The 22,263-nt window shown below is 50.4% G+C and overlaps 2 protein-coding genes across 8 annotated transcripts in view; both read left to right on the forward strand.

Moving 5' to 3' along the window:
* Window positions 1–2,516, forward strand: part of KANK2 (KN motif and ankyrin repeat domains 2) — a 37,833-nt gene extending 35,317 nt beyond the window's left edge. For all 6 annotated transcript variants that reach the window (XM_050770171.1, XM_050770166.1, XM_050770169.1 and 3 more), the window contains one exon: window positions 217–2,516. In XM_050770171.1, the coding sequence (XP_050626128.1) occupies window positions 217–270 (54 nt within the window). In that variant the 3' untranslated portion in view covers window positions 271–2,516. The remainder of the gene's footprint in view (window positions 1–216) is intronic.
* Window positions 2,517–10,224: 7,708 nt separating this feature from the next.
* On the forward strand, window positions 10,225–21,919 carry SPC24 (SPC24 component of NDC80 kinetochore complex). 2 transcript variants are annotated; one of them, XM_050771042.1, is made up of 5 exons: window positions 10,225–10,449; window positions 18,253–18,416; window positions 19,433–19,533; window positions 19,645–19,721; window positions 20,576–21,919. In XM_050771042.1, exons 1-5 carry the CDS (start codon window positions 10,290–10,292, stop codon window positions 20,680–20,682), a joined length of 609 nt encoding a protein of 202 aa, XP_050626999.1. In that variant the 5' UTR covers window positions 10,225–10,289; the 3' UTR covers window positions 20,683–21,919. The 2 variants fall into 2 exon arrangements, with proteins under 2 accessions (XP_050626999.1, XP_050627000.1); XM_050771043.1 differs by having other exon boundaries at window positions 18,253–18,397; window positions 19,429–19,533; window positions 19,645–19,665; window positions 21,398–21,919.
* Window positions 21,920–22,263: the final 344 nt, after the last annotated feature.

A 22,263-nucleotide genomic window follows, 5' to 3' on the forward strand; every position in this document is an offset into this window, starting at 1 on the left:
CTCATTCCTTTGCATCCCTCACCCCTGGTGAACATCTTCGACCACAGTCATGAGTTTGTTTCTTCAAGGCGGTGCCCCTAGAGTGCCACCTCCTTGGGGCCAGGGGCCATGCCTCCCTCTTGCTCACCCACCCTATCTACCAGGCCAGCCACCACGTCGGCGCCTCGGGGGATTGGAAAGGATCCCAAACAAAAAGAATTCTGCTTCTCGTTTCAGTTTGCCCCGATGTCAGATGACGAGAGCCCTACATCATCCTCGGCAGAAGAGTAGCTGTGAGGGAGGCGGGGGCCACCAGCCCCGGAGCAAACCGTCCCTTGTCCCCATCTCCTCCCTGTTCCCATTCCTCCCTGGCCCACCCCACTCACACTCCCCAAGGCCCATGGCTGAAAGGCAAGCGAGCTTTCCCTCTGCTTCCCTGGGGGAGCCCCGATGGCCACAGGACTCCAGCTCCAAGCGGGTTTTCTTGGCTCCCCGGATCAAAGCGGCCGCAGCGCAGACCGAAGCAAAATTCTTGTATACATTGGCGCCAGGGCTGATGCTGGGGTGTGGGTTTTATGAAGAACATTGAGAACAATCAGCTGGTAATTATGGATGGAGGAAGAGGGAGAGGAAAAAAATATTGTATTTTTGAATCCGTGTTGCAGGAGGGGGCGGGAATCTTAGGATTTGTTGCCAGATTTGAAAGTCACTGGAACTTGCATATTTTCATTTTAATCCTAAGTGTTATTACGTACCAGTTTGGGGTTCACCCTTCATCCCTCACATTTAATTGTCTGATATAGAATAGTGTTATGCCCACTGCCCCCCTCTAGACGGCTTTGTTAGGGGAATTTTCTTCCGGTTGTTTCACGAGACAGATCCTGGCCTTGTCACCCAGGACAGAAAACTCAGTCTTTTCACCCTCATTCAAATGAAGGGACTCAGGACAAGTTCTGTGACTTAACAGGGAACCAATTCACAATGAGAAATTACCAGCCAGGCGTGGTGACTCACATCTGTACTCCCAGCACTTTGGGAGGGCAAGGCAAGAGCTTGAGCCTAGACATTCAAGACCATAGCAACATAGCAAGACCCATCTCTACAAGAAATGTGAAAATTAGCCAGGCGTGGTGGTGCGCACCTGTAGTCCCAGCTACTTGGGAGGCTGAGCCCTGGAGGTCGAGGCTGCAGTGAGCTGTGCCATTGCACTTCAGCCTAGGTGACACAGCGAGACCCTGTCTCCAGAAAAAAAAAAAAAAAATTACCCAGAAACCCCTCCCTTCCCCACATGGAGGTCTTGGCAAATGTTAATTTTCCTAGAAAATCCTTCAGACCTGGAGACGAAGAAAAGAATCTGGCTCTCAGGGTGACTTCTGTGTCCCCCCGCCAGGCCCCGGAGTATGGTCACAGGGCCGTCCTGTTCCTCCCTGGGACTCCAGAATTTCTCTCCTCAAAGGAAAGAAAACAGGGCATGTGCTTGTTGGCAAAACGCAGGGCCAGCTCCCAAGAACCCCATGTGTGCACGATTAAAAGTTGGCCGTTCCCAGGCCTCCCGGCGCAAACTTAAAGAGACAGGGCTTTGCTGAAAACCAAACATGGGCCAGCTGGCCTTTTTAACAACCTAGAGGCTTTCCGGAGCTGCCTGGAACAGAGCCTGCGGGAAACAGAGCTTGCCAGAGACGCTCACAGTTTCCTTCGTGGCCTGTTTTGGTCCCCCAAGAATCTCCACATCATTTTCTTTCTTGTGCCTTTTCCTTGGTGAGCAACAGAAAGGGAAGGGTTCCAAGCCTCTAAAAATGTGCCTTGTGATCAGGAGTGTGCTCCAAACCAAATATGTGCGCTGCCCTTTCGAGGCCAGTGAGCTCAGCCCCCAAGGCTTTAAAAGCCACATTTCAGCAAGAGAAAGCGCCGAGAGCTCGCAGGTTCATTAAAGAAGGCAAAGCACTGGTTTCTCTCCTTAGAAAAGTAGGTTTCTTGGCTTGATGTAGATTGGCTTGCTTTGATTTTTAGTGAAGGGAATGTACGTAAAACAAAATAGGGCTTGGCTGGTCAAAGGAGACAGGAAGGAAGAAAGGAAGGATGGATGGATGGATAGATGGATGGATGGATGGTATTTTCATGTAAATTGCAGAGAAAACAAAACCAAAGCTGATTGGAAACAATGAGTTGCTGGTGTCTGAGGGGAAAGGACGCAGTTTTGGGCAGCTTTGAGAAGCGGTACAAGAGTGCTGTGCCTGTGTGTCCATCCCGGAGCCAGCCAGTGCATTTATTTTAAACTCTTAGAAGCAACTTCTTGGCCCAGGAATGCGAGACCCCTGAGGTGGGTCCACGCGTCTCTCTACGCTTCCTTCTCTCCGTGGGATACCGGGCTCGTGCCCCTGTGCCCATTCTCTTCTCACGCGTATCCATGAGTTTTAATTTCACTTTCTGATCACGGTACGTCCATAAAGCCAGTATTACACTTAATTGAAGTATTCTTTTTTGTAATCGTTTTTTTAGAAGGTAAACAAATTTAATAAAGCTACCAATAATGTTGATGGTTCTGTGTCTTTTCTTTTTTCACTCTGCTCCCTTTTAAGCTTTAAGATAGACATCTTTCCTTTTTTTTTTTTTTTTTTTTTTCGAGACAGAGTTTTGCTTCTTGTCACCCAGCCTGGAGTGCAGTGGCACGATCTTGGCTCAATGCAACCTCTGCCTCCTGGATTCAAGCAATTCTCCTGCCTCGATTATCCCGAGTAGCTGGGACTACAGGCGCCCGCCACCACACCCGGCTAATTTTTGTATTTTGGGTAGAGACGGGGTTTCACCATGTTGGTCAGGCTAGTCTCGAACTCCTGACCTCAGGTGATCCACCCGCCTCAGCCTCCCAGAGTGCTGGGATTACAGGCGTGAACCACCGCTTTTTGTTGTTTTTGGAGAGAGAGTCTCACTCCGTCTCCCAGGTTGGAGTACAGTGGTACAAATCCTAGCTCACTGCAGTCTCTACCTCCAGCGCTCAAGCGATCCTCCCACCTCAACCTTCTGACTAGCTGGGACCACAGGCTTGCGCCACCACCCCTGACTTCTTGTTGTTGAGACGGAGTCTCCCTCTGTCGCCCAGGCTGGAGTGCAGTGGTGCGATCTTGGCTCACTGACACCTCCGCCTCGTGCGCCTTGTGGACTAAAGCAATTATCCTGCCTCAGCCTCCTGAGTAGCTTGGATTAGAAGCACCCACCACCACACCCAGCTACTTTTTGTATTTTTAGTAGAGATGGGTTTTCACCACGTTGGCCAGGCCGGTCTTGAACTCCTGACCTCAAGTGATCCGTCCGCCTCGGCCTCCCAAAGTGCTGGGATTATAGGCGTGAGCCACCGCGCCTGGCCTAATTTATAAATTTTTTGTAGAAATGGGGTTTTGCTATGTTGCCCAAGCCAGTCTCGAACTTCCGGTCTCCTGCTACCCTCCCGCCTCGGCCTCCCAAAGTGCTGGGATTATACACATGAGCTGCTGCAAATCCCTTTTTCAAAATGGACTTATTTAGGAAAGTGTTCAAAGCTACAGAACAGTTGAAGAATATCACAGTAAACACCTTCATGCTCTGTCCTAGACCAGCACCCAACAATAGCATAGCCACTAGCTATATGTGGCTATTTTCATTTAAAGTTAAATGAGACTGGGCGTGGTGGCTCATGCCTGTAATTCCAGCACTTTGGGAGGCTGAGGCAGGTGGATCACCTGAGGTCAGGAGTTCAAGACCAGCCTGGGCAACATCGTGAAACCCTGTCTCTACTAAAAATACAAAAAAATTAGCTGGGCATGGTGGCCGGCATCTGTAGTCCCAGCTACTCAGGAGGCTGAGGCCAGAGAATCACTTGAACCGAGGAGGCAGGGGTTGCAGTGAGCTGAGATTGCGCCACTGCACTCCAGCCTGGGCAACAGAGCAAGACTCCATCTATAAATACATACATACATACATACATACATACATACATACATACATACATACATAAATAATAATTAGCAGGCTTGTGCCTGTAGTCCCAGCTACTCAGGAGGCTGAGGCAGGTGGGAAGATCACTCGAGGCCAGGAGTTCGAGGCTGCAGTGAGCTGTGATTACCCCACTGCGCTCCAGCCTTGGTGACAGAGTGAGACTTTGTCTCTAAAAAAAATTTTTTTTAAGTAAATGAATTATGCCGGGCGTGGTGGCTCACGCCTATAATCCCAACACTTTGAGAGGCTGAGGCAGGTGGATCGTTTGTGTTCAAGACCAGCCTGGCCAACATGGTGAAACCACATCTCTACTAAAAATACAAAAAAATTAGCTGGGCATGGTGGTGCACGCCTGTAATCCCAGCTAATGGGGAAGCTGAAGCATAAGAATCACTTAAACTTGGAAGACAGAGGTTGCAGTGAGCCAAGATTACAGCACTGTACCCCAGCATGGGCGACAGAGTGAGGCTCCAACTTAAAAATAAATAAAGTCAATGAATTATAATTAGTTCTCAACAGCTTTACGTGGTTGGTGGCTACTGTACTGACTTGCAGATACTGAATATTGCCAGCGTACAAAATTTTGTTGAACACCTATTGTGAACACCTCAGAAAAAAAAAGATCTTTTTATTTATTTATTTATTTTTTTTTTTTGAGACAGGTTCTCACTCTGTTGCCTACCAGGGTAGAGTGCAGTGGTGCGATCATAGCTCACTGCAGCCTCAACCTCCGGGACCTCCGGGACTCAAGCAATCCTCCCATCTCAGCCTCCAGAGTGGCTGGGACTACAAGTGCGTGCCATCATGCCTGGCTAATTTTTTATATTTTTTGTATAGACGAGGTCTCTCTATCGTGCCCAGGCTGGCCTCAAACTCCTGGGCTCAAGCAATCTGCCCCCTTCAGCCTCCCAATGTCCTGGGATTGCGGGCATGAGCTACTATGCCTGGCCTAAAAAATGGCTCTTAAGTGACTTTTGTGTTCTAATGCCAAATAATTTACAGCGATTTATTACAAAAGTCAAAATCCAGCCGGGCACAGTGGCTCACCCCTGTAATCCCAGCACGTTGGGAGGTCAAGGTGGGCATCACCTGAGGTCAGAAGTTTGAGACAAGCCTGACCAACATGGTGAAACCCCGCCTCTACTAAAAATAAAAAAATTAGCCAGGTGCGGTTGCACACGCCTGTAATCCCAGCTACTCAGGAGGCTCAGGCACAAGAATCGCTTGGACCTGGGAGGCATAGGTTGCAGTGAGCTGAGACTGTGCCACTGCACTCCAGCCTGGGCAACAGGGAGACTCCATCTCAATAAAAAAGTCAAAATTCGGGCTGAGCACGGTGGTTCACACCTGTAATCCCAGCACTTTGGGAGGCCAAGGCGGGTGGATCACCTGAGGTCAGGAGTTGGAGACCAGCCTGCCCAACATGGTGAAACCCTGTCTCTACTAAAAATACAAAATTAGCCAGGCATGGTGGCACATGCCTGTAATCCCAGGTACTCGGGAGGAGGCAGGAGAATCACTTGAACCTGGAAGGCGGAGGTTGTGGTGAGCTGAGATCACACCATTGCACTCCAGCCTGGGCAACAAGAGAGAAACTCCATCTAAAAAAAAAATACTCAAAATTCAAACAATACAGCAGTGTTTGGTGTCCTTGCAGGGTGCCATAATCCCACTTGGTAGGGATACCATTGTTGACAGTTTGGAGCATCTCCTACCAAATCTTTTTCCAATATGTTTGATCTTAATTTTTTTTTAACAGTTCTTTTTTCTTGAGGTATAAAATGAATATATTTTGGCTGGGCACAGTGGATCACGCCTGTAATCCCAGCACTTTGGGAGGCTGAGGCGGGTGGATCACCTGAGGTCAGAAATTCAAGACCAGCCTGGCCAAGATGGTGAAATCCCACTTCTGCTAAAAATACAAAAAAATTAGCCGGGCATGGTGACAGGCATGGTGACAGCTACTCCGGAGGCTGAGGCAGGAGAATCGCTTGACCCCAGCCGGAGGTTGCAGCGAGCTGAGAACGCGCTACTGCACTCCAGCCTGAGTGACAGAGTGAGACTCCGTCTCACAAAAAAAAAAAAAAAAAAAAAAGCCAGGCTTGGTGGCTCACGCCTGTAATCCCAGCACTTTGAGAGGCCAAAGCGGGTGGATCACAAGGTCAGGAGATCGAGACCATCCTGGCTAACACGGTTAAACCCTGTCTCTACTAAAAGTACAAAAGAAATTAGCCGGGTGTGGTGGCGGGCGCCTGTAGTACCAGCTACTCTGGAGGCTGAGGCAGGAGAATGGCGTGAACCCGGGAGGCGGAGCTTGCAGTGAGCCGAGATGGCGCCACTGCACTCCAGCCTGGGGGACAGAGCGAGACTCTGTCTCAAAAAAAAAAAAAAAAAAAAAGTATGTGTGTGTGTGTGTGGGGGTGTGTGTGTGTGTATATATATATATATATATGGTGCACAAATGGTGCACAAAAGTGTTAAGCTCCATCCATGACTTTTTTGCAAACGGCACGCCTAAGTCACCGGCACCAGAACTGGAAAAGGAGTATCATTGGCCCCAGCAGCCCACGGGCCCCTCCCCTCAGATCTTCCAGCGGTGATCATATCTCCTGACTTCTCATTTCCTCTGTTTATCCGCTAGGCTGTTCAGCCAGGAGATAACAGAAGGTTTTAGAAAGCCCCAGAAATGTTATACTAAAGAGTGTGTTTCTAGGCAGAAGGTCCATTACTCCTGTTAATTTCCTCTGGATTTGTGAGCCAAGAAGCCCTTGTCTTAGGAAATAAACTGTTTCTCACAAAGCAATTGCCAGTTCCATTTGTCATTATCTTTATTTCTCTCGTTCAGCTCACCCTTAAGACCGTATTTCCCCGTCATGCAGTTTCTTGCTTTGCTTTTTTTTTTTTTTAAGTAGATTTTTAATTTTAATTGTGGTAAAATATACATGACATAAAATGTACCACTTTAAACATTTTGAAGTGCAGAGTTCAATGGCATTAAGCACATTCACACTGTTGTGCAACCATCACCACCATCCATCTCCAGAACTTTCTCAGTTTGCAAAACTGAAACTCTGTCCCCATGAAACACTCACTCCCCATCCTCCTCCCCAGCCCCTGGGACCCACTGTTCTACGTTCTGCTTTTATGAATCTGACGACTCTAGGGACCTCCTATAAGTGGAATCACACAGTGTTTGTCTTTTTGTGTCTGGCTTATTTCACTGAACATGTCTTCATCCACCTTGTGGCATGTGTCAGAATTTCCTTTCTCTTTGTGGGGGGTGGGGATGGAGTTTCACTGTTGTTGCTCAGGCAGGAGTGCAGTGGTGCCATCTCAGCTCACTGCAACCTCCACCTCCCGGGTTCAGGTGATTCTCCTGTCTCAGCCTCCCATATATCAGGGATTACACGTGCGCACCAGAGCAAGACTCCATCTCAAAAAAAAAAAAAAAAAAAATTGCGTTGTTGAGATGAACCACGTTTTGTTTATTAATTCTTCTATCTAAGGACACTTGTGCTGTTTTCACCCTTTGGCTATTGTGAATAATGGCTGCTGTGAACATGGACTTGCAAATATATGTCCTACAACCTCCTTTCTTTCTTTCTTTTTTTTTTTTTTTGAGACAGAGTTTCACTCTTGTTGCCCAGGCTGGAGTGCAATGGCGCGATCTCAGCTCACCGCAACCTCCGGCTCCCAGGTTCAAGCGATTCTCCTGCCTCAGCCTCCCTAGTAGCTGGGATTACAGGCACATGCCACCACGCCCGGCTAATTTTGTATTTTTAGCAGAGATGGAGTTTCTCCATGTTGGTCAGGCTAGTCTCGAACTCCTGACCTCAGGTGATCCGACCGCCTTGGCCTCCCAAAGTGCTGGGATTACAGGCATGAGCCACTGAGCCTAGTCCAACAACCTGCTTTCAATTCTTCTGGGGATATACCCAGAAGTGGAATTGCTGATATGGTAATACTATTTTTAATTTTTTGAGGAACTGCCATACTGTTTCCCGCAGCAGTTGCACCATTTTACATTCTCAGCAAGGGTACACAGTATTCCAATTTCTCTACCTCTTGATCAACACTTGTTATTTTCCAGGTTGCTTGGCTGGTTGGTTGGTTTTGGACAGTAGCCATCCTAATGGCTGTGAAGTGGTTCTCGCTTTGCTTTTTTGGAAGGGAGGTGGGCGGGTGGCATTTTTCCACAGGAGCCTTTATATCTATCAGGCTCGAGTTGCACAATCTTGCCTGGCTTATCTCCGGGACACCTCCTGGCAGCTAATAAGAAAGGGCTATCTTTAGCCACTCTGGCTTAGAAAGGTTAGGAACCTGCCAAGGTCACAGGTAAACTGCAGCGTCAGAAAGTGAACCCAAGGTCTTGTCCCCTCTTGCTTTCACTCTGCATAATTGTTATTCACTGCCTTTAGGCACAAAGAAGGTGAATTCTATGCCAAGATCACACAGCTGGTTCTAGAAGCCATGCTCTCAGGCACCAAAGGGTGACACCCACCTGTAGTCCCGGCTACTTGGAAGGCTGAAATGAAAGGATCACCTGAGCCACTGCACTTCAGCCTGGGGGACAGAACAAGACCCCATATCAAACAAAAAAAAAAAAAAAAAAAGGAAGAAAAGAAGGCCGGGCACAGTGGCTCACACCTGTAATCCCAGCACTTTGGGAGGCCAAGGCAGGTGGATCACCTGAGGTTGGGAGTTCAAGACCAGCTTGACCAACATGGAGAAACCCTGTCTCTACTAAAAATACAAAATGAACTGTGCGTGGTGATGCATGCCTATAATCCCAGCTACTCTGAAGGTTGAGGCAGGAGAATCACTTGAATCTGGGAGGTGGGGGTTGCAGCGAGCCGAGATCATGCCATTGCACTCTCCAACAAGAGTGAAACTGTCTCAAAAGAAAAAAAAAAAAAAGAAAAAGAAAAGAAAAAAAATCATAGGAAAGCAACGAGATGTTCTTTAGGTGGTAGCACACATAAAAATGATGTCAGGCTGGGTATGGTGGCTCATGCCTATAATCCCAGCACTTTGGAAACCTGAGGCAGGCGGATCACGAGGTCAGGAGTTCGAGACCAGCATGGCTAACATAGTGAAACCCCGTCTCTACTAAAAATACAAAAAATTAGCCGGGCGTGGTGGCTGGTGTCTGTAATCCCAGCTGCTCAGGAGGCTGATGCAGGAGAATGCCTTGAACCCAGGAAGCGGAGGTTGTAGTGAGCCGAGATCGCGCCATTGCACTCCAGCCTGGGCAACAGAGTGAGACTCCGTCTCAAAAAAAAAAAAAAAAAAAAAAAAAAGCCATCTTAACATCTTAACCGTTTCTTGCAGAAATACCAGTGTCTAGCATGGAACCAGCTCGTTAGAGTCAGCACTGATCTTTTCTTTGTTTTGTTTTGTTTTTTTTTGTTTTGAGACAGGCTGGTTTCCAACTCCAGGGCTCAAGCGATCCTCCTGCCTTAGCCTCCCAAAGAGCTGAGACTTACGGGCGTGAGCCACTGCACCCAGCTATATGCTAGGATTCTATGTATGTTTCATTAAACAACCATATAGCACCTACCGAATAGCAGACACTATCACGCCAGGCTGGGCTCGGTGGCTCACGCCTGTAATCCCAGTACTTTGGGAGGCGGAGGCAGGAGGATTGCTGGAGGCCCGAGGTCGAAGATGCAACGGATTGTGCCACTGCACTTCAGCCTGAGTGACAGAGCAATCAATACCTTGTCTCTAAAAAAAAAGCAATAAGAATTCTCACGTCAACCCTGACATAGGCACTAGTATGACCCTCATTTTACTATGGAGGAAAGTACCGCACATAGGGATGAAATCTGCCCAGGGTGACACAGCTAGTAAGTGGCAACGCTGGGATTCGAACCCAGTAACTTGGCTACAGACGCCATATTTCTATGCAGCCTCTCATAGAATCTGCTTATTCTCTATGCTTATTGTGTGTATCCCACGCACACACTGTAGGATGTAAGTTCCAGGAGAAGCTGCTTGAGGCTTTGCCTTTAGAACCCGGCCCTGCACAGAGCAGGCGCTCGACCTATGGAGAAATAAACAGCCGCTTTCCATCCCGCGCAGGCGCATCGGGAGGGCTAACGGAGCCTCCCGCTTCCTGCGCCGATTGGTCATCGCCGATGACTGACGGAGGAGTGGTCGCAGGCGCACCAGGCCAGACCGTAGGCGGCTTCCCCCATTCTAAGACGCTGCTCCCTATGCCTATTGGCTATTGCTTATGACTGACGTAGAAAAATTCCAATGGAAAGCAACCTCTTCGGGAAGGGGGCGGGCTCCGCGGGCAGTCAAATTTGCGCGGGTTGGGGCCCGGCGTAGTCATGGCCGCCTTCCGCGACATAGAGGAGGTGAGCCAGGGGTTGCTCAGCCTGCTGGGCGCCAACCGCGCCGAGGCGCAGCAGAGACGGCTGCTGGGGCGCCACGAGCAGGTGGTGGAGCGGCTGCTGGAGACGCAAGACGGTGCCGAGCAGCAGCTGCGAGGTGAGGGCTGGAGCGTGGGCGCGGGCCCACGGGGAACAGGGCCCGGGTGCTGGGAGCGGGCAACCAGGCCGACCTCAACACTCCTTCTTTCCTGGACTCTTCCATCTCCTGCCACATCCCCTCTGGGACGGCCGCCTCTGAGCCCTCCGGGCTTTATGATAGCAACCATCCCCCGCCCCCCAGGGGTTTAGTGGTAAATATAGGAGCCCGGAGGGGTTGGCGTCTTCTGAGCGCTCCGTGAGCAGGAGCTGGGGGTCTCAGGGTTTGAATTGGAGCTCAGGAGTCAAAGCTCCAGGTTTGCATCTCCGCACCCGTCCCCATGTCCGCTGTGAGACTTGAGGTGAGTTTCCTAGCTTCTCTGTGCCTCAGCTTCCTTCCCTGTCAAATAGTTATGACAATAGCCCATCCCTTCTTCCTGAAGGCATTCAGATGTTTTATGGATTACCTGCTGCTGCCAGGCCCTGGGCTCACAGCAACCTCCACCTCCCGGCTTCAAGATATTCTCCTACCTCAGCCTCCTGAGTAGCTGGGATTACAGGTGCTTGCCACCACACCCGCCTAATTTTTGTACTTTTAGTAGAGATGGGGTTTCACCACATTGACCAGGCTGGTCTCCAGCTCCTGACCTCAGGTAATCTGCCTGCCTTGGCCTCCCATAGTACTGGGACTGCAGGCGTGAGCCACTGTGCCTGGCCCATCTTCACCATTTTTTTTTTTTTTTTTTTTTTTTTTTTGAGACGGAGTCTCTCTCTGTCGCCCAGGCTGGAGTGCAGTGGCCCAATCTCGGCTCACTACAAGCTCCGCCTCCCGGGTTTACGCCATTCTCCTGCCTCATCCTCCCGAGTAGCTGGGACTACAGGCGCCCACCACCTCGCCCGGCTAGTTTTATGTATTTTAGTAGAGACGGGGTTTCACCGGGTTAGCCAGGATGGTCTCGATTTCCTGACCTCGTGATCCGCCCGTCTCGGCCTCCCAAAGTGCTGGGACTGCAGGCATGAGCCACCGCGCCCGGCCCATCTTCACTATTTTTAACTGCACAGTCCAGTGGCGTTAAGCACATTCACACTGCTGTGCAACCATCATCACCATCATCTACCTCCAGAACTTTCTCATCTTTCCCAACTGAAGCTCTGCCCCCATAAAACAGTCACTCCCCATCCCCTTCTCAGACCCTGGCACCCACCAGGGATCTACTTTCTGTCTCAACTTTGACTCCTCTAGGAACTTCACAGAGGAATTGTACAATATCTACCCTTCATAGTGGAATCATACAATATCTACCCTTTTCGTGTCTGGCTTATTTCACGGAGCATAATGTCCTCCAGGTTCATCCATGTTATAGCCTATGTCAGAATTTCCTTCCATTTTATTTACTTATTGTGAGACAGAGTCTCACTCCATTGCCCAGGCTGTAATACAGTGGTGTGATCTTGGCTGACTGCAACCTCTGCCTCCCATACTCAAGTGATCCTCTCACCTCAGCCTCCCATGTAGCTGAGAAGACACTTATGCACCACCATGCCCGGCTAATTTTTGTATTTTTAGTAGAGACAGGGTTTCACCATGTTGGCTAGGCTGGTCTTGAACTCCCAGCCTCAAGTGATCATCCGCCTTGGCCTCCCAAAGTGCTGGGATGACAAGTGTGAGCCACCGCACCCAGCCAGAATTTCCTTCCATTTTAAAGCTGAGTCATATTCCATGATATAGAAGGATGGACCTCATTGTGTTAATTCATTCATCCATCCATGGACACTTGAGTTGTATCCACCTTTTGGCTGTGGTGAATAACACTGGTATGAACATGAGTGACCAAATATCTCTTCAAGATTCTTTTTTTTTTTTTTTTTCAAGACAGAGTCTTGCTCTGTCGCCCAGGCTGGAGTGCAGTGGCGTGATCTTTGCTCACTGCAACCTGTGCTTCCCGGGTTCAAGCGATTCTCCTGCGTCAGCTTGCCAAGTAGCTGGGATTACAGGCATGTGCCAACACGCCCAGCTAATTTTTGTATTCTTAGTAAAGACAGGGTTTCACCATGTTGACCAGGCTGGTCTCGAACTCTTGACCTCGTGATCTGCCCGCCTCGGTCTCCCAAAGTGCTGGGAATATAGGCATGAACCACTGCACCCAGCCCAAGACTCTAGTTTCAATTCTTTTTTGTATTCAGCCAGAAGCAGATCAAATGGTAATTCAAAGTTTAATTTCTGAGGAACTGCCATACAGTTCTTGACAGCTGCAGCGCCAGGGGTTTCGGATGCCTTGTACAGTCACATTTTATGAGGAGGCCTGGGCTGAGCCTTGATTGGCCTATGGAGTCGGCCACAGGATAGCTCACGAATGGTGTTCCTGGCAGCGTGGATTGCAAATGCAAAGGTCAGGAGGTGAGAATGAACTTGGCGAGCAGAAGATGAGCTCAGCAGCCGCCTGACTGCCAGGCCTGGTGAGCACCCAGGAGGAGTCTGAATATTATCCGAGTGTAATGTCCCAGGCAGGCTCTTCCCTCCTTCCCTCCTCCTCCTTCCACCCCTCCATTAACTCCCCCTCCTTTGATGGCTTAGGAGAACGGTGTGACTCAGCCAGCCTGGCTGTTAGCAGAATGGATGAGTCTGGGGCCAAGAAAACTGAGAGTCAGGATCCAGGGATCCTGGGCTTTGGGTCAAACAGATCCAGTTCATATCCTAGGTTTGGAGCTATGTACCTGTGGGCGAGTCACTGAACTTCTCTGTCTCTGGACCTGTTTTTCATGTCGCAGATGCGGGGCAGAGGAGTTAAAGTACACTCTCAGGCTGGCTGGGCGCAGTGGCTCATGCCTGTCATCCCAACATTTTGGGAGGCTGAGGTGGGTGGATCACTTGAGACCGGGAGTTCAAGACCAGCCTGGTCAACATGGTGAAACCCTGTCTCTACTAAAAATAAAAAAATTAGCCAGGTATGGTGGCGCATGCCTGTAATCCCAGCTACTCGGGAGACTGAGGCAGGAGAATAGCTTGAACCTGGGAAGCAGAGATTGCAGTGAGCTGAGATCATGCCACTGTACTCCAGCCTAGGCAACAGAGCGAGACTCTGTCTCAAACATAATAATAAAATAAAAGTTTAAAAAAAAGGCCGGGCGCGGTGGCTCAAGCCTGTAATCCCAGCACTTTGGGAGGCCGAGACGGGCGGATCACGAGGTCAGGAGATCGAGACCATCCTGGCTAACCCGGTGAAACCCTGTCTCTAGTAAAAAAATACAAAAAAATAGCCGGGCGAGGTGGCGAGCGTCTGTAGTCCCAGCTACTCGGGAGGCTGAGGCAGGAGAATGGCGTAAACCCGGGAGGCGGAGCTTGCAGTGAGCCGAGATCCGGCCACTGCACTCCAGTCTGGGCGACAGAGCGAGACTCCGTCTCAAAAAAAAAAAAAAAAAAAAAAAGTGCTGGGCGCGGTGGCTCATGCCTGTAATCCCAGCACTTTGGGAGGCCAAGGCGGGCGGATCACGAGGTCAAGAGATCGAGACCATCCTGGCTAACACGGTGAAACCCCGTCTCTACTAAAAATACAAAAAAAATTAGCCGGGCATGGTGGCGGGCGCCTGTAGTCCCAGCTACCCGGGAGGCTGAGGCAGGAGAATGGCATGAACCCGAGAGGCAGAGCTTGCAGTGAGCTGAGATCGTGCCACTGCACTCCAGCCTGGGCGACAGAGCAAGACTCTGTCTCAGAAAAAAAAAAAAGGCTGGGTGCAGTGGCTCACAGCTGTAATCTAAGCACTTTGGGAGGCCGAGGCGAGCGGATCACGAGGTCAGGCGTTCCAGACCAGCCTGGCCAACATGGTGAAACCCCGTCTCTAGTAAAAATATAAAAGTTAGCCAGGCGTGGTGGTGGGTACCTGTAATCCCAGCTACTCAGAAGGCTGAGTCAGGAGAATCACTTGAACCTGGGAGGTGGAGGTTGCAGTGAGCTGAGACCGTGCCATTGCATTCCAGCCTGGGTGACAGAGCGAGACTCCATCTTTAAAAAAAAAAAAAAAAAAAAGTGTCCCCTCAGAGAGCTGTGTGAGAATATGTCAAGTAGGAGCGTCTTATAATGAACGGCCGTGGGGTAGAGATTACTACTCAGGGAAGAATTCAAGAAGAGTCCATTGTCCCTCGGGAGGGCGGACAGACAGCGGGTGGGAAGGCTGTGTGAGCCAGCCGGAGCCTCAGCTGTCCTAACAGGAAATCAGCAGGCACCATCCGAACCAGACCCATCAAGAAATAGCAGCATAAGCAAGTTACTTAGAAATGTGGAGGCCAGTGCCAGAGAAAACAGCTAAAACTTGAAAGTGGCCGCTTCAGAGGGGCGGAGAGGCTTGGAGAAGGGTGTGTGCATGTGTGTTTATGTTTGCAGAACCGTATACATGTCATACTGTGATTGAAAATAACTTAATGTGAGTTTCTAAAACTTAAACATAGGCCTTTTGGGAAGCATTTAATCTGCTTTCTCTGAGTTGGCAGGTTTCTAGGAAGGAACAGTAGCCATTTTTGTTTTGGTTTGGTTTGGTTTGGGTTTTTGAGAAAGGATCTCTCTCTGTCACCCAGGCTGGAGTGCAGTGGCACAGTGACAGCAGTTATAGCTCACTGCAGCCTCAACCTCCCTGGTTCAGGTGATCCTCCCATCTCAGCCTCCTAAGTAGTTGGGACTACAGGTACACACCACAACGCCCAGTTAATTGTTTGTATTTTTAGTAGAGATGGGGTTTTGCCGTGTTGCCTAGGGTGGTCTCAAACTCCTGGATCCAAGCGATTCTTCTGCCTTGGCCTCTCAAAGTGCTGGGATTCCAGGCATGAGCCACTGTGCCCAGCCACCAGTAGCGTTTTTTGGTTTTTTTTTATAAGACAGAGTTTTGCTCTTGTTGCTCAGGCTGGAGTGCAGTGGCACGATGTCGGCTCACCACAATCTCCTCCTCCCGGGTTCAAGCGATTCTCCTGCCTCGGCGTCCCGAGTAGCTGGGATTACAGGCATGCGCCACCACACCTGGCTAATTTTGTATTTTTAGTAGAGATGGGATTTCTCTGTGTTAGTCAGGCTGGTCTCGAACTCCCGACCTCAGGGATCCACCCGCCTCGGCCTCCCAAAGTGCTGAGATTACAGGCGTGAGCCACTGTGCCAAGCCTTTTTTTTTTCCCCCCCGGCAAGGTCACATATTTTATTTTCCTTTTTTTTTTTTTTTTTTTTTTTTACTATTATTATTATACTTTAAGTTCTGGGATATCTGTGCAGAATGTGCAGGTTTGTTACATAGGTATACACATGCCATGGTGGTTTGCTGCACCCATCAACCCATCCCCATCATCTACATTAGGTATTTCTCCTAATGTCATCCCTCCCCTAGCCCCCAACCCCCTAATTTTTGTATTTTTAGTAGAGACGGGGTTTCACTGTGTTGGCCAGGCTAGTCTCGAACTCCTGACCTCGTCATCTGCCTGCCTCGGCCTCCCAAAGTGCTGGGATTACAAGCGTGAGCCACCGTGCCTGGCCTAATTTTTGTATTTCTAGTAGAGACAGGATTTTACCATGTTGGCAAGGCTGGTCTTGAACTCCTGACCTCAAATGATCCACCCACCTTGGCCTCCCAAATTGCTGGGATTACAGGCGTGAGCCACCGCACCTGGCCAAGATGTTTTTGCTCTTTCTGGGTGTTTTGTTCAATACCTTTTTTTTTTTTTTTTTTTTTTTTTTTTGAGACGGAGTCTCGCTCTGTCACCCAGGCTGGAGTGCAGTGGCCGGATCTCAGCTCACTGCAAGCTCCGCCTCCCAGGTTCACGCCATTCTCCTGCCTCAGCCTCCCGAGTAGCTGGGACTACAGGCGCCCGCCACCTTGCCTGGCTAGTTTTTTTTTGTATTTTTTAGTAGAGACAGGGTTTCACCGTGTTAGCCAGGATGGTCTCGATCTCCTGACCTCGTGATCCGCCCGCCTCGGCCTCCCAAAGTGCTGGGATTACAGGCTTGAGCCACCGCACCCGGCCTCAACACATTTTTATTTCGGGTAGGTGCTGGAGACAAAAAGTGAATAGAAGATGCGGTATCTGATTTGAAGTAGAAAGGTGAGGAAGGAATAATTCAGTGTGCCGGGGCTGTCCTGGAAGCACAGCTGCACTCTGGGAGGGAGAGGAGAGCGCCCCACTGCCTGAGCTGGGCATCACCCAGGAGGCCTTGAAGGCCAGGTATGGGTGTGCCTGCTGGGCGGGAGCATGGGGACATTCCATGGAGCACAGGGGCCCAGGTGAGAACTGAGGCGTATGTGCAAAATGATGAGCAGAGAGAAAAGTTCATGGTAGGGAGAAAGAAGGCTGTTTAGGATTGTGAAGATGTGAAAGGAGATCTGGGCTTTATCCTGGAGACACTGGGGAGCCATGGTAGGTCTTTGAGCAGGGGAGTGACTTCCCACTTGGCCTCTCATGCAGCAGAGAGCAGAATGGATTGGCAGATTGGCTTAGGGAGAGACCAAAACATCAGGCGGGGTAGGAGGAGCAGCAGGAAAGCTGTTAGGGTGGTCTCGGAGGGATGGGGGACCTGCATGAGGAAGATGAGGAGTGGAGCTGAGCAGGAGGAAGGGAGCTACCAGGCTTGCAAGGCTCTTTGGATGTGGAAAGTGAGTCCTGTGCTTCTTGCTATAAATGTGTGTGTGAGTGTGTGTGTCTGTGGGTCTTTGTGTCTGTGTGAGACAGTCTCACTCTGTCACTCAGACTGGAATGCAGTGGCGCCATCTTGGATCACTGCAGCCTCAACATCCTGGGCTCACGGGATCCTCCCACCTCAGCCTCCCAAGCAGCTAGGATTGCAGACCTGTGCCACGACAGCCGGCTAATTTTTTTTCACTTTTTTTTTTTTTTTTTTTTTTTTTAAGACGGAGTTTCGCTCTTGTTGCCCAGGCTGGAGTACAATGACGCGATCTCAACTCACTGCAGCCTCCGCCTCCTGGGTTCAAGTGATTCTCCTGTCTCAGTCTCCTGAGTAGTTGGGATTACAGGCATGCACCACCATACCTGGCTAATTTTGTATTTTTGGTAGAGATGGGGTTTCTCCATGTTGGTCAGGCTAGTCTCGAACTCCCAACCTCAGGTGATCTGCCTGCCCCGGCCTCCCAAAATGCTGGGATTACAGGTGTGAGCCACTGTGCCCAGCCTTTTTTTTTTTTTTTTTGAGATGGAGTTTCACTCAGCCGCCCAGGCTGGAGTACAGTGGTGCAATCTCGGCTCACTGCAGCCTCCACCTCCTGGGTTCAAGTGATTCTCCTGCCTCAGCCTCCCAAGTAGCTGGGATTACAGGCACCTGCCACCACATCCAGCTAATTTTTTGTGTTTTTAATAGTGACGGGATTTTACCACGTTGACAAGGCTGGTCTTGAACTCCCGACCTCAGGTGATCTGCCCGGCTTCGACCTCCCAAAGTTCTGGGATTACAGGTGTGAACCACCACGCCCAGCCTAATTTTTTTAGTTTTGTAGAGAGAGGATCTCCCTATGTTGCCCAGGCCTGAACTCTTGGCCTCAAGCAATCCTCCTGCCTCAGGCTCCCAAAGTGCTGGGATTACAGGCATGAGCCACCATGTCTGGCCAACTATTTTGTTATAAACTATTTTAGGTGTGTGAAGAAGGATGAGGTTTTATCTCTGGTGTATTTAAATGTGTTTTGGTGAAACAGTAGTTATACAAGTTGCCAGTGGAACTCTCTGGACAGGGCTGCAGACAAGAAGGGGCATGTTTCTTGCCAGTGGAGGTGGTGAACCACCTTCTCTCTGCTCTCCTTGGGGAAGGACAGACCCTGGGGAGCCTGCTTCTCTCCACCCTGCAGAGATCCTCACCATGGAAAAGGAAGTGGCCCAGAACCTTCTCAACGCAAAAGAGCAGGTGCACCAGGGAGGCGTGGAGCTGCAGCAGCTGGAAACCGGGCTTCAGGAGGCCGGGGAGGAGGACGCCCATCTGAAGGCCAGCCTCCTATATCCTTTTCTGCTAGGGGTCAGCCTTGCTAGAAAACACGCATAGGGCCAGCCGCAGTGGCTCGCGCCTATAATCCCAGCACTTTGGGAAGCCCAGGTGGGAGGATCCTGTTGCCCAGGAGTTGGACACCAGCCTGGGCAACAGAGACCCTGTCTCTACAAAAATAAAAAAATTAAGCCGGGTGCGGTGGCTCACGCCTGTAATCCTAGCACTTTGGGAGGCCAAGGCGGGCGGATCACGAGGTCAGGAGATCGAGACCATCCTGGCTAACACAGTGAAACCCCGTCTCTACTAAAAATACAAAAAAAATTAGCCAGGCGTGGTGTCCGGTGCCTGTTTCCAGCTACTCAGGAGGCTGAGGCAGGAGAATGCCGTGAGCCCAGGAGGCGGAGCTTGCAGTGAGCTGAGATCGCGCCACTGCACTCCAGCCTGGGCAACAGAGTGAGACTTTGTCTCAATAAGTAAATAAATAAATACATGAATAAATAAGCAAGCAAGCTGGGCATGGTGGTACACGCCTGTAGTCTCAGCTACTTGGGAGGCCCAGGTGGAAGGATTACTTGGGCCTGGGAGATTGAGGCTGCACTCCAACCTGGGTGACAGAGCAAGACCCTGTCTCAAAAAAAAAAAAAAAACAGAAAAGACCAGGCACAGTGACTCACACCTGTAATCACAGCACTTTGGGAGGCTGAAGCAGACAGATCACTTGAGGTCAGGAGTTCGAGACCAGCCTGGTCAACATGGTGAAATCCTGCCTCTACTAAAAATACACGAATTAGCAGGAGGTGGTGGTGTGCGCCTATAATTCCAGCTACTCAGGAGGCAGGGGCTTGAGAATCACTTGAACCTGGGAGGCGGAGGTTGCAGTGAGCTGAGATCACGCCACTGCACTCCAGCCTGGGTGACAAAGCAAAACTCTGACTCAAAGTAGAAAGTGTGCGTAGATAGAGCCAAGACACTGGGCCTCCCAGCTGCAGTTAGCGCAGGGGCAGCCCTCTCAAAAGCTGGGGTCCTTAACGACCTGTCCTACTCAGCTCACCAGAGAGCTGGAAGAGCTCAAGGAGATCGAGGCAGATCTGGAGCGACAGGAGAAGGAGGTCGACGAGGACACGACAGTCACAATCCCCTCGGCCGTGTAGGTTCTGCCAAAGCATGTGCCTGCCTGTGCCTCCTTGTGCCGTCCGGCTCTTGGTTGAAGTCAGTGCTGGGTAACTTACTTTCTTTTTTTTTTTTTGTCTTCCTGTAGGTACGTGGCTCAACTTTACCACCAAATTAGTAAAATTGAGTGGGATTATGAGTGTGAACCAGAGATGATCAAAGGCAGTATCCTTTTTGGGGAGCCATTTTAACCCTTATGCACTGTAGGTAGGGATGTAAAATGGTGCATAGCAAGACCCTGTAAAAATTAGCCAGGTGTAGGCCGGGTGCGGTGGCTCAAGTCTGTAATCCCAGCACTTTGGGAGGCCGAGACGGGTGGATCACGAGGTCAGGAGATCGAGACTATCCTGGCTAACACGGTGAAACCCCGTCTCTACTAAAAAATACAAAAAACTAGCCGGGTGAGGTGGCGGGCGCCTGTAGTCCCAGCTACTCGGGAGGCTGAGGCAGGAGAATGGCGTGAACCCGGGAGGCGGAGCTTGCAGTGAGCTGAGATCAGGCCACTGCACTCCAGCCTGGGTGACAGAGCGAGACTCCGTCTCAAAAAAAAAAAAAAAAAAAAAAAAAAAATTAGCCAGGTGTGGTAGTGTGCACCTGTAGTCCCAGCTACCTGGGAGGCTGAGGTGGGAGGATCACTTGAGGCCAGGAGTTTGAGACCAGCCTGGGTGTCAGTGAGACCCCGTGTCTACAATAAATATACAGTAAAGTATAGCAGCCCAGGTGTGGTGGCTCACGCTTGTAATCCCAGCACTTTGGGAGGCCGAGGCGGGCAGATCACCCGAGGTCGGGCGTGGTGGCATATGCCTGTAGTCCCAGCTACTCAGGAGGCCGAGGCATGAGAATCGCTTAACCCCAGGAGGCAGAGGTTGCAATGAGCCGAGATTGCACCACTGCACTCCAGTCTGGCCTACAGAATGAGACTTTTCTCTCTAAAAAAAAAAGTAAAGGCAGTATCCTTTTCCCCATGGGGTTGTGTGAGGGGCTGCGTGTCCCAGGCTTTCCTTACATCTGCGCCTCAGTCCATCATGGCCCCAGTGTGGCCCAGCCCATCCACCTGGACAGCACCCAGCTCTCCAGGAAATTCATCAGCGACTACCTCTGGAGCCTGGTGGACACCGAGTGGTAGCCAGGAGCCTCGTGGCTGCGTCTTCCACCCAGCGGGCATCTGCTGTGGTCAGATCCGTTTCAAATGAAATGTGTGCACGTAGATTTTTTTTTTTTTTTTTTAGACAGAGTTTCATTCTTGTTGCCCAGGCTGGAGTGCAATGGCACAATGTCAGCTCACAGCAACCTCTGCCTCCCGGGTTCAAGCGATTCTCCTGCCTCAGCGTCCCAAGTAGCTGGGATTACAGGCATGTGTCACCACTCCCAGCTAATTTTTTGTATTTAGTAGAGATGGCGTTTCACCATGGTGGTCAGGCTGGTCTTGAACTCCTGACCTCAGGTGATCCACCCACCTCAGCCTCCCAAAGTGCTGGAATTACATGTGTGAACCACCGTGCCCAGCTAGACTTCTTTTTTTTTTGAGACGGAGTCTCACTGTTGCCCAGGCTGGAGTGCAGTGATGTGATCTCAGCTCACTGCAAGCTCCGCCTCCTGGGTTCATGCCATTCTCCTGCCTCAGCCTCCTGAGTAGCTGCCACCACGCCCGGCTAAGTTTTTATATTTTTAGTAGAGATGGGGTTTCACCATGTTAGCCAGGATGGTCTCAATCTCCTGACTTTGTGATCCACCCACCTCGGCCTCCCCAAGTGCTGGGATTACAGGTGTGAGCCACCGTGCCTGGCTTTTTTTTTTTTTTTTTTTTTTTTACTGGATTTCTTTTTCTCCTGATTTTGGCCTCAGCTCCTAGAGTGGCCTCAGCTCAGTAACCAACGGGAGTCGACTTATCCATGCCAGGCCTGCAGTTTCACATCTGTGGCAAGATGGGACAGATGACACTGCTGTATTCGACGACAGCTCCCAGGTGTTACAAGGCTGGCCCTTATTCATTCAGGGGGTATGTTTGAGTGCCACGGTGTGCCCAGACTCTGCTAGGCACCAGAGAGACAAGACACAAGTGACGTGGCTCTCCTCCCACTGCTGACGGAGGAGTCCACACAAAAGCAGACAACACTCTAAAACTAGAGAGAGGCCCAGATTGTGACAGGAGCCACACCAGAGTGTGCTTCATGGAGGACAGAAGCAACTTTTGTGCCAGGACTTAAAAAGATAAGCCGGGCCGAGCACAGTGGCTCAGGCCTGCAATCCCAGCACTGTAGGAGGCAGAGGCGGGCAGGTCACTTGAGCCCAGGAGTTGGAGACCAGCCTGGGGAACATGGCAAGACCCCTTCTCTATAAAAAAATTAAAAAATTTGGCCTGGCGCAGTGGCTCATGCCTGTAATCCTAGCACTTTGGGAGCTAAAACACAACACTTCCCAGCTGCCCTTGTAGTTAAGGTCTGGCCAGTGAAATGTACGTGGAAGTGTTACATGACACTTCTAGAAGGATTCTTAAATGACAAATACAACCTTTCTTCCCCCTTCCTATTTCCTGGAATGTGGGCGTGATGGCTGGAGCCCTGGCAGCCATACTGCCACATGTACAGACGAGTGCAGTCCCTTAGGGATGACAGGAGCCTGGTTCCCTGATGATAGCAGAGCCAGATATCAACACAGACTTACAAATGGGGGAGAGAAGGGAGAGAACCAATCTCAACTTCTACCT

This window comes from Macaca thibetana, chromosome 19, assembly GCF_024542745.1.
Source record: "Macaca thibetana thibetana isolate TM-01 chromosome 19, ASM2454274v1, whole genome shotgun sequence".
Classification (NCBI taxonomy): domain Eukaryota; kingdom Metazoa; phylum Chordata; class Mammalia; order Primates; family Cercopithecidae; genus Macaca; species Macaca thibetana.